At 39.4% G+C, this 12457-nt stretch overlaps 1 protein-coding gene across 2 annotated transcripts in view; it reads right to left on the reverse strand.

Moving 5' to 3' along the window:
• ZNF827 (zinc finger protein 827) overlaps window positions 1-12457 on the reverse strand; it is a 105922-nt gene that overhangs the window by 65612 nt on the left and 27853 nt on the right. For both annotated transcript variants that reach the window (XM_027652766.1, XM_027652765.1), the window contains exon 3: window positions 8843-9015. In XM_027652766.1, the coding sequence (XP_027508567.1) occupies window positions 8843-9015 (173 nt within the window). The remainder of the gene's footprint in view (window positions 1-8842; window positions 9016-12457) is intronic.

Here is a 12457-nt window from a genome sequence, read left to right on the forward strand (position 1 = left end):
CCAGCTCTAATCAAAGCTCTACACCAGGGAGCTTAGAAAACCCAGCTTTAGCTAAGGCTTTCAGCACTTTCCAGTTTCCTGCAGAGCTGAGATCTACATCCCAAGAGTCCTAGTGCAGACACTGTAGAGCTCTGGGGTAATAGTAGCATTTCCCAAACACAGCCCTGACAAAATTCAGGCTGGAGTTTCCCATGGTTGTAGACTTGGCCCAGTTAATTTTCTGTGTAGTAAGAGGGATCCGGTCACAATCCAGGATTCCCTAGCTCTACATACACAAGACCTCAATTCTGGTCTGCTAAAACATGAAGCTGGGAGATGTCCCTCTTTTTGTACTTTTTGCATTCAGTGAAGACACATTTCGCTAGTGCTGTATAACTTTTCATTCAGCAGTTCTTCCAGGGCTCCAGAGAATAGTACTAGACAAACACACAGCAAGAGAGAACTTCTCTTGGCCAGCTGTTTCACAGAATGACATTCTCAGTATTTTATAAGCATGACATTTACAAAGTAATTCTGGAATCTTATAACTGCACCTGACAACAAAAAAAAAAAAGAGAGAGAAGCTAATAGTAACCTAACAGATTTAAAGCAACCTCACAGAAGAACAGCAGCACAATAAATCCTAAATATTAACAGGTTACAATGGAAATGCCAAGCAGATTGCCTGTCTACACTACTGGAAACAGGATAGTCTGTGAGCACAGCAGTCACTATTCACAGCACTCTTCATGAAGAGCACCAAGATGTACTGATGGTAGCAAGCACTCTCACCATGGCAACTCTATCTCTTACACCCACTGAGATTCTGTGTCAGGATTTCTCTCCAGGATCCCCTTCAATCAACATTTCCCTGCCTACATATTTAACCACTTCTTCTAGAGGCCCTTATCACTATCATCAATACTCAGAAGGCTGAGTCAATGTGGGAGCCCACCTTCTCCCCTTGGGAGTATGGTATGCCACCCCTGCAACATCTTTTGAGAATGGATGAAAATAGGAGTGACTGATTCATTTCATTTGGATTTTTTTCCTGCCCCAAAGAGAGTAACAGCTGAAAAATTTTATGGATTTCTCATAAAACAAAGTACGTTTATAACTTGCAGCCGAAGGAATGACAGAATTCAAGTCCAAATATTTTTGTACCGAAAGGAAAAATTTTAGATCTAGAAAACAAAAAACATATGAAAAAACACCAAGCCCAATATTTAGCCTCCAATGTCCAAAGTCCACTGCCACCAGAAGATTTTAACATATTTTTATTATTTTATTTTCAAAAATACATAATATTTTTCATTTAAAAATTTGAACACTACTAGAAACCGAAGCGAAAGTCCCTCTAAAGAAAAAACTGTTCCTTATTTTCTAATTCAACAGCAGTTGAAAGAGCCAAGAATTGGCCATTCTATGCTATTTGGAGGGAAAAGTCAAGGCAGTAACTACTTGCTGCAGAATGAAAAACAAGAAACCCCGTAGAGCTACACAGAAAGCCACCGGGGAGATCTAGGCCACACAACGTTGCAGTCCAAAAAGCTGCCTTCTCCCTCCATGAGACAGAGAATGGCTCTTACATTGTGTTAATGCTACTCAAACCATCAGATGTCTTCTTTAGACTCAAATAGGCCATTCCTGCAAGAATCACAGGCAGGAGGAGACAAGAGTGCAGCTGGCAGGTTTTCCCCAAAGTCCCAGTCTGAGCCCAGCTGCTGCCAGATTTGGATCTCTCTGAATTACACTGCAACAAGCTACAGTGCACAACCTGCTCATAGAGAATGCTTCTTTCAAAATCCCATAAAACTACTGTTTGACTTATGTCAGAAACACTTACAGGCTTCTGGCTTCTGAGTTTATTTCCTTTAACTACGGATGTTCCCCTTGTCTGGGCAAAGTACTTCTATTATCTTTATTAACCCTACAGTCTGCCAACTCTCAAATGATATTTTGTGTCTCTACAGTTATTTCAGCGTGTGCTCGATCTTTTCAACAAAACTATACAGTGCTTACAAACTTCAGGCTGGTTTGAGGACTTCAATACAAGTAATCTATTGGTCACAGTTTTTAAGTTTTGTTTCTTTCAGTTTCTCTTTCTACCTCCTCATTCTCAAATTACAAGAAAGAAAAAAAGAGGCAATTGGATTTTTCTTCTCTGTCACATGCATTATTCTTATCACACCTCCCACTTTTGATCACACCTCTCTCACCCTCCTGGCAGTCCCATTCTTTTCAGCTTCTTTCTTCAAAGGGAGTTCTTTCTTTGCTAACCCACTAATAATTTTCACTGCCAACTTTTAAAATCCCTTCTGTTTCTGATATGTCTCTTTTGATGCAGTGACCATAAGTGGCAGCATACCATATGGTAATAATGGCATTGTCATATTTTCAGTGTTATTTCTGTTTTTATTCTCCAAACACTGAAATATTTAGTGTACTTTTTAACCACTCCTGTGCATGTCAAGAAAAGGTTTTCATTGAACTGTCTATAATGATATCCAGATATTTTTCCTGAGCATTTACAGTTCATTATATCAGACAGCCAGGTGCATTATTAGACTCTGGTTTCCAAGGTACAGTACCTTGTATTCGTCAACAGTAACTTCATTTGCCCCCTTGTTTATCAGTCAGTCAGCCTTTTTTTTTTCCTTTCAAGCTTTGCCTTTTCTAATCTTGATTCATGCACATAAGGTTGTATCATCTACAATTTTCTTACCCACAGTCATCATTTTGTGCAGATCACATTTGCTAAAATATGCACAATTCCACTTTTAGTAATGGAACACCCCTCTGTTAGCCTTTTGTCATGCTTAAAATTGCTAATTCCTTCCTACCCTTTGTTTTACTGTCTCTTGGTGGATTTCTAATTTGCCATAGTACATCATATTGCTTAATTTATTTGGCAGCTTCTCTGTGAGAAGCTTTGCCAAAGGCTTTTTTATAGACCAAATAAATTTCAACTGATTCTTAAGTTCATGATTTGCCTGACATGCTCAAAACATCTTAGTATAAGAACACATGATTTTCTTTTACAGAAACCACATGTCCCTATCGTATCACATCATTTGTAGCACTGTATTGGGTTTTTTTCCGTTACATTTTTTGTTGACATACTAACTTTTCTGGTATCATAAGACGTTTCCTAGGTCATCTTTTCATACTTAAAATTAATATCCCTGGTGATTCACCAGCCATATAGATGTACCACAGTCACAAAAACACATGATCCCACCCAACAGGATACACCAGAGAGTAGGGATGAGCAGTACAGTGACACAGGCACGTCCTGCAATTTTGTAGTATTGCGTGGCAGAACTTTTCTTTTCCCCTTCCTTAAAATTGGGGTAATGCTTTCCACAAACTCTCCCTTCTAGTTATGAGACAAAGGCATTCACCTTTCTTTTGTGGGATTTAACAGGGTTTTTAAATTATTATGTTAAAACTACTCACAGCAAGAGGAATTTTTTTTTTTGAGAACCTTCATTCCTAAGCAAGAGCACACCATAAAGTGGTTGGGCTGCTAAATCTATTCACTGCTATATTTGCTTCTGGCTATTCACTCTTTATTTACTTTCTGTGACCTAATTATCACTTCTTTCTTTGCCTCCTGTAAGTTTTGTTTTTCTCACCAACTTTCAAGAGGATTAACATTTCCATGAGGGGCAGGTGTTCAAGCAACTACTACAATCAAAAGCTACTACATCCCAGCCCACGTACTGTTTTTTTCTGGGTTTGTTTTTGGTTTAACTCTCTTTTAGTAAAATGCCACCTTCTGCAACTGCATTTGATTACACTTTCCATTTTGCATCTATCATGTGCCCTCTGCTTTTTCATTTCATGCTATTTTCTGACAAGTTCTCTAATTTTTAAAGTATTGTATTTTCAAAAGTTTAGTGCTACGGTGTTAGTTTTGATATGATCCTTCCCCTCAGGACACATACGTTATTTATATAGTATTTTCTTTTTGAAACTACTTCTTTGCTTCGCTTGAAAGCAAAGGGTGAGAAAAAAAAGCCTCTCTGCAGTGCTAGACTGGACTAGGTGTTCAAAAAACAGTATTTTTTTTCCTTAGAGATTTAAGGTATCAATGCATATCCTGTCTTATCCTTTTCTCATATGCAAAAAGTGACAAGATTAAAAAGCAGATACTTGAAGTCACTTTTGGCACCTCTCTGAGACTCTGGGCAAAGATTTAACATGTTGAAAAGCTGTGCAAGTTTGTATTGCCTACCCTCAACTGATGGAATCACAGGTGGCTCCCAGGGCTCTTTAAGCTTAACTTAAACTAAAAAAGCACTCATAAAACACAGTCAACTTCCTCTCCCAATATGGTGAAGATGCTTTAAAATAACTTGTCCTATACTTCACAAAAATGGATTAGGAATGCTTATTCAGTTGTCTGACACTAGCTGAGGAACAAAAAGAGAGAAAGGGGCAGTGAGCACCTACAAATCACCAAGGGGCAGTGAGCACCTGGCTACATTCTTCAGGGCCTTTCCTGATTCCCACTGTCATGTAGCCTCTCCCTGAGAAGCTGATTATAACCCTCTTCATATAACACAGGAGCATCAATCTGAGACCTCACCACATGGTCCCTCTTCATAAGCAACAAATGCAGGAAAATCCTGTGGTTGAGCATCACATGACCTGCCTACCACTACATCTAGCTTTTCTGCTAAGCTTCATCTTCTCTTTCCTCGTTTGCTGTCATACCATCATGCTTCAGCATGTGTTCACAGTGCTAAACTTCTTTTCCTCTGCTAGAAGGGCTAGCTCACCCATTTTTGCCTTAGGTCTATATAGCAGCACAAGGAACATTTATAGATATTGGTTTTGGCCATATGCTCCTCTTCCTCATTCCCCCTTCCAAGTGCTCAGGCTAATATCCTGTTGCTTTCTTGGAACATATCTGTATGATCTCACAGCCTATCTGTCCACCAATTGCTGAGGAAGATATGTGCATGATCCAAAGACACAAACTGGCCAAAGTCTGACTGATGCTTGTGGTATTGCTCTGAGGTAAATTTAATCCCTACCAGGAAAAACAGAAAAGCCTGAACACATCTCGCTGAATCACACCACAACTTTCCATTGCTTTCTGCAGAAAAAGTCCATAAGATACTCACTCTCTCAAGAAGAAAACATATTCCAAACGAATATACATTTAGATAAACAGAGAGAAGAACTCAAGTACAATACTTGTGGCCTGCTTGGACAAGACACCTCTCTGAGTTACCCATTCATTTTTTCCAGCTTCATTTTCAGCTCAGTATTCTCAGAATCCCTGGAAACCACACTATGATACCAGAATCGGGTCCCGAGATGCTCCCCTCAGATTCCTGGGAATAAGGGCCAGAACTTGTGGTTATGTGTGCACTGTAATTTGCCTCCAAAACAGACTAATAAAATTCTGTACTGTGTCTATTTTAGGATTTTTCTAAGGTGCCTATCACAGTGGAATCTAAACACAATATGACAATTACAGATAACACTGCATGCCTCAAAAGGCAGGCTACTCAGCCTCCCTTGTTCCTTGTGTGTCTGTGTGGAAACCTTCCTTCTGTTTCCCTTCTTGTGCCTTTCACTTCCTCGCCTCCAGTTGTGAGTTGGTCCTGGCAAAGTGCCCCTGCTGGAAGAATGCTCCATCAGCGTGGTGGGTAGCACATGTAGATCCGAATATGGGTCAGGGCTGGAATCATTCCAGCTCTCTATTAAGATTTTCCCTATAGCAGGTGACAAGACACCAAAAACATTGGCAATGTTGTATTCTGGGTCAGTCAGTTAGACATGTTATAATTACCATGAAATTACACAGTATTTATATTATGTAGCTATTGTAATTAACCTAAAGATACAGACAGTAAGGAAGGCCCATATGGACTCGCAAAAACCACTTATGGAAATTAAATCACTGAATAATCAGTTTCAAGGAGAATACCTAAGAAGAACCTAGAAAAAAGATGAGGCTATGCTGCCTAGGAAGAAAGATAGATTTTTTTTTGTGGACTGCAGCTGGACAGAACACCTCAACAGGTTTTGCCTTTCATCCTTTATCAATAGAGTATAAAACCTGAAAACTGAAGAGCAGTATAAAGGAAAAAAGCTTGATTTGTGATAGCATTCTGGAATAAAAAAATTGGCTTATAACGAACAACAAACACCAACCTGGTACCTTAATTTTGAGTAGCATTTTTAGTTTTGAAAAATGCGTCTTCACTTGTAGCCACAGTTGCCTCATGGGGAGGGAGAGAGGGCTGGAGAGCTGGAAGCAGCTCTGCCTTCACAACTTGCCTGCCAGGAAGGAGATAAGGCCAGGTGGTTCCCAAAGGATAGTAAGACAATGAAGACAACTGAAACAACCTACTGGCATAACCAGAACGCTGCATCCTAAGTAGCTCCCAGCTGTGCTGTACCATTTCTGATGTGTATTCATTCCATTTTGAATGCTGTTGGCTTATATACGTGCCAGGTATTACCATCTCATATACACACAGATTCAAAAGGAGCACTGTTTTATAATGAGAAAAGAAATCTGGTGCTTTTTATTTTTAATTTGGTTATCAATTATTTATACTTCCACCAAATAAACCTCAAATTATGTCTGGTACTTTTGGACACATGCCTAACATGCCCTTACCTCATTCACTTGCTTCAATTTTCATGTGACAGAAAATATTTTTACAAATGGCCTAGTCAATTGAGAAAGTGTGTATGAAACTGATTGACATTAAGGTGAAACATAAACTTTCAGACTGTTGTCCTTGTGATTCTTTACATCTATCCATGAGACTATAACAAAGACAAAATGAAAATGCAGACCACCTAGTATTTAAGGACAATTACTTTCATCTGAAATAGGGAGCAGTTTTACCAGAAAAGACACCCAACTTCATCACGACCTCCATGACTGGACTGCATTGACTGAGGAGACTTCAGATATTGCCTTCACAATAAGGCTAAAGGAGGTTGTAATCTCTTACATTGGGTCAAGAAGCTCTGGGCCTGACTCTGACCTCAGTGTTTTCTAACTGAGCACTACTTGGTCATAATTTCCATATTACCAAATAATTAACACTACATGTTACATGGCTGTACAAGGAGGTCTGTTTTAAGCTGATGCAGGCTCAGTTAATGAAAGGATTAATGTTGGGAGGGGAGCAGAAAGGAGCACAAAGGCCTCAGAGAGCCATCAATCTGAGAGCATATAGAGACAGTGAAAAAGTCCCCAATTTTCTCCAACATCCTACCAGTGACCACCTATGGAAATCACCATGCCAAAAATGAAGGGATAGGCCCTCAATCTGCAAACAATTTTTACCAAAAAGGCAAAAAAAAAAGCAGAGAACAAGTGTCTGTATCTCTGCAGGGAATAACAGGGATGTCCTTTACAAAGCAGGGGAAAACAACAGGTCTTTGGCAGGGAATAGCAAGCTTGTAGGTGATGCATGCTTTTGTGCAGGCTGTCAACAGCTGAAAACAATAAAAAACCCCAAAACAACAACAACAACAACAACAAAACCCAAATCAAAACCCTTTCTTTTCATGCTGTGTTCCCATTCTATCTATTCATCTTCTACTTAGGATGGCCATCTATGCCCTCTAGTCAACACAGAACACCAAGTCCTAAAAGAAAGAGCCATAAACACCAAGCCTACTTGACAAGGATTAGCATGATACACCAAGGATGCCTGGGAGTAGTGCACCTATTCGCAGTTGAAGTGTTAAGGAATGAGCCTTCAGACTTTAGGGGGATGATTTCAGACCCAGTAATGACCTAAACCACGGCAAGATCTGCTGTTGTGATCAGCGGAATCTGAATAACTTAAACTGAAGTGAATAGTTACTTGAGTGTAAAGACAGTCAGACTCCTCTCTAGTGAGCTCAGATTCTGCAATAGCATCTAAGAAACCTGAACAGGCATTTCTGTCCCCCTTCACACCAGTCTCTGTTACACACATTTGTCTAAAACAGATAAAATGCTAATTACAATAAACCATTTTACTATTAGTATAAAACTTAACTTCATTAACAAGGGAAATTTTTTTGAACTTCATCTTCTTCATTGAAGGGCTAATAGGACAGGCATCATTTTTACCTCATCAAGTATATTATATGGCTTGCAAGACCTCACATTCTTTATGTTGCAACCATGTAGTACTTCAGCTAAACAGACACCGAGTTTCTTTACATTTTTATATTTTTCTGTATCAACACAGATACAGATTCCTTCAAAAGGTCACCTTCAGTTCGAGCCTGAAACTTAGGCTGAGTTAAGAGCACACTCTAAACTTAATGGAAACACTTGAAAACAAAACATTACAGAATAATCTGTCATTCATTTTGGTTCGGATGATTCACTGCTGAGCTGCCCGCAGTTAAAACCCACAACAAGAAAAAAGTTAATACTGCAGGCCTGTCTGTAGAAAGCAATGGAGAGATCCCTGCTAGAGCTGGCCAAGTTGGTTTGCCCACTTAGTGTGATGCAATGGCATGCAGAGTTACTAGCTGGCACCCTGAAAGCCAGCACTGATATGACTGCGCGCCACATCCCAACCCAACACCCCTGCATCTGGTGGTTCCAGGTCCAGAAGTGAGTCAGTCACAGACAGCTTGTGCTGCACCAAGTTGACATAATCCAAGGCAGTTTTCCACATTGCATAAAATGGAAAGGCAAGCATGGGAATAAAAGTTATTTCTTTATCTTTTTATGGCCTCTTTGCTTAAATAAAGGCATCATTCATAGTACAGCTAAGGAAATTCTGTTCTTGTAAATGCAAATGAAATAGGTTTGCCATACCATCATTTTTTGACTGATGTTTCGAGTACTTTGGTTGTCAGAAAACACTTCTCTTACCTTCATGTGTGACTTGAGATTGTCCTTGCGTGCACAGCGAAATGGACAGAGTGGGCACTGATGACTCTTCAAACCTGTGTGAATCACCATGTGCCGTTTCCAGTAACTCTTCCTCTTGATAACCAAACCACAGATGGGACACTGGAAAGGTTTTCCCCCTTCCTCTTCTGAGGCTTAGCAGAAGGGGGAAGAAAAAGAGAGGATCCTTTACAGCCACTTGGCAAACACTTTCCCCTTGCAAACATAGTCAAGATATCATTTTTCAATGCTAGAGTTTCATCTGTAAAGAGACATATCAGTTAAACAACAACGGGTACCAGAAATTTCAGTTCCTCCCCCTCGCATATGCCTCTTCCCCTTTATCTAGTTATTATCCCTCTAAGAAAGGTCACCATAATTTATAAAGGTTAATGCCCCAAACATCCTTTCACTAGTCAGTAGAGGATGCTACTCTACCTCACCTGATCCTAATGTTCTTTATAATTTAACTGAACTGAGATGAATGCCTCTTATAATCATCACTTTGCAGCCTCATTTCCTATCAAAGCCTGGCTGTAGTAGGGTATGGAAAATATGCTTAACTGTTAAAAAATGATCCATTTCCATATCTGATGGTCAGCCAGCAGGAAAGCAGGATACAAAGCATAGAAGAATCCACAGCTTCACTGAAAAGCATGCTGGTATTGCATATCGAATATATTTAACACCAGAAATGAATGACTTCAGAAGCCCTGCTGCTGAAATTGTTTAGTTATGGCTTGAGCAGATACTGCTGCTATGTCAGCCATCAAAGGTCTTCGGGTCATAGGTTTTCTTCTGCTCCTCTAATTGCCAGGGCTTTAAATCTGCCTTCCTAAATGTCTGCACTCAACTTTACTGCCCAGTTCACCTAAGATAAGGAAAGGATTTGGCGGCATTGATCAGGTAAATATGGTTAGTTATACGTTCGAAGGAAAGAGAAATTCCTCGTGGCTGACTTTGCACAACCAACTATCCATCCATCTTCTCATCATGGTTTCCCCTTCTTTATTATAAAGAAAGGCCTACTATTACAGCGGAATTGGACGCCTTTTTCCTCACTTTAAAAGACAAGATTCAGAGCTCAGCAATGTGCATATTGCTATTCAAAAATTCCCTCAGACTATTTAATTTCGTTATTATCAGGGTCTTTTTCTACTGATAAGGATATAGCAAACATCAAATTCCCTCGATGAGGAACTAAGTGATAAAACCCCCCCAAAAGATCTGTCACATCCTAAAATATAATTCTTGCTATTAAGTGGGAAACAAAACCACTGTAATTCAACTGATTAGGTAGTCATTATGTAAGTACAGAAAAAGGACACAATGTCAGTGTGCACTATTACAAGTTCAGAAATTCTCCTTGTGAAATATTCTATCGTACTTAACATATCAAATTGTTCTCCTCTCTGCACCTCTAAAGGGTAAGACAAAACCAATGCTGTAATTACTTGTGTTTCAGTTTTTAAACATCTTTACTTCCTCACAAAAGGCAGGAGAAAGACAAACCACAGAAAAAAGTTCATGGGTAGCATTTTTACCTATCACTTCTTTTCCTTCTATCACATCTTTTCTCCAGCCTCTGGTTATCATCCAGAAAAGAAATGTGTTACAAGGTATTACCTCTTTCTGACCCCCTCAAAAATAAATCTGCAAACAAGATGGATCAGTGGTTTAGCACATTACAAAATATGCAAAGAACTGGGATGAATGCATGTGACTCCAGTGATAACTAACAATTAGTGTTACACAGGAATTATGCCAATGTGCTCCCAAGCTGAACCATGTTAGCTCTACACAATACTGCATAAAGCTCAGAATAAAAAAAACATGGGCTTCAGCTTTCCTTCATTTATACTGATGTCTATTTTATATCACATAGTGCCATTTGGTTGGAAAGAGTTATTCCAGTGAGGAGAGAATCAGCCAGTGCTTCCCAAAGAAGTTTTGGGAACAAAATTGCAAGCATCACAGGCAAAAAGTTATACCAAACAAGCTCTCAGTCAGTAAAATAAAGGTCTGCCACCCATGGTCCTTCAAAAACAATCACAATAGAGATTCCATACTTCTTTTTAAATTTCATCCCAAAGGTGTGAGCAGTTTATAAAATTGGCAACATTAACCGATTGATATAAAAGTTAGTCTTCTCTGTACCACTCCACTATAAAAAAAAATGCACTTAATGATTAGGTTGACCAAACCTGACATGCCATTTCAGAGGCAATTACACTCGGATAAGCCATGACTCCAGCTTTTTGCCTGAAATAATTCTGAGCAAACAGCTCAACGTGGTGGACAAAAGAGCAGCAGGCATACCCTTGTTATTAACTTACTCCTCTTTAAATAGCCTCCATCTTTGCTGTTCCTTACTTGTCGACATCTAATTAATCTCACTGAGTATTGATCTCATAACCAAAGCTAGATGTTGCTGGTGGGTAAGTGAATCAGATTCATAACAGTAAAGCAAACTCATCAGTGCATTAAAAGTTCAAAGTATGAGAGGGGAAAAAAAAAGACCACTCAAGCTATGCCTACTGGGAAAAGATGTTTCTCTCTGGGAACAAGATAAAAAAAAAAAGTCTCAAGGAGCAACCAGACAGAAACAAAAAGATAAAGCACTCTAAGATTAAATACTATTTTTTGGGTTTAGTGCCATAAGGTTGTATGCGCAAAAGGAATCAGGAATGCATGACATTTATTTTCATGGCAAATATATGCATTCAGCTGCCTTACTCAACTTTTACAAAAGTCAAGTCTTCAACCAAAGGTCACTAAACAGTGACCTCTTTCCACAGGATGTATTTCTCCATGGCTGAAGGAATGGAGGAATCGGGCTTACCATAATCAACATCCAGATATGCTAACCAACAGCTTGCTTTTTATTTTCAGTCAGTTAACAATTTAGGAAGGAAAAACTTAAAAGCATATCAGAAAATGAACTTCCAGAAATGTTATGAACTTTGGAGTTTTCTTGGATGCCAACTGGTGTTGCCCCAGTGCGTATGAACTGAAAGGAAACACCCTTCCCCTTGGGATACTGGTCCCATATATCATAAAAAATAAGCAGTTGTTCCTTGGTTACCAAGGACCTGAGGCAATCAGCCCCCATTGTTATCTTCTACCAGCACAGTATGCTTGGGCCTTCAACAAAGAGAATAGTTTCTTGAAATTAGCTGCATCAGAGCTAGTTTGTACAGTGCCAGTACTTAACAGGCACATCGGTAACAGAGCACTCCCCTAGTACAAGGTGCACAGACAAATCCCAGTTTTTTGGTCAAACAGAGCCTGGGTTTTACTACAACCATCTACTTTTCCCCATTAAAAACTTATGATGTGAACAGCTTTTTCCCCTTGCAGAAAATAAAGTAAGAGCTTCAAATAAATTTTAACCTTACTTCCTTTCTATACATTGCTGCCTTTCTTATATGAAGGCCAGTCTTTGTGGGGAGAGTTACATTAAATTAATGACTACTTTCACACTGGTGTAGCCAGCGTGGGTACTCTTATTCCCACATGAAAGGACCTTTTACTGGTTTAGCTTATGCTAGTCCAAAAAGGACTTCATCTAAACTAATGAAAACCTTAGGCTAGATC

The sequence above is a fragment of the Corapipo altera genome, unplaced genomic scaffold (genome assembly GCF_003945725.1).
Source record: "Corapipo altera isolate COAL_440 unplaced genomic scaffold, ASM394572v1 69, whole genome shotgun sequence".
NCBI classification, from domain to species: domain Eukaryota; kingdom Metazoa; phylum Chordata; class Aves; order Passeriformes; family Pipridae; genus Corapipo; species Corapipo altera.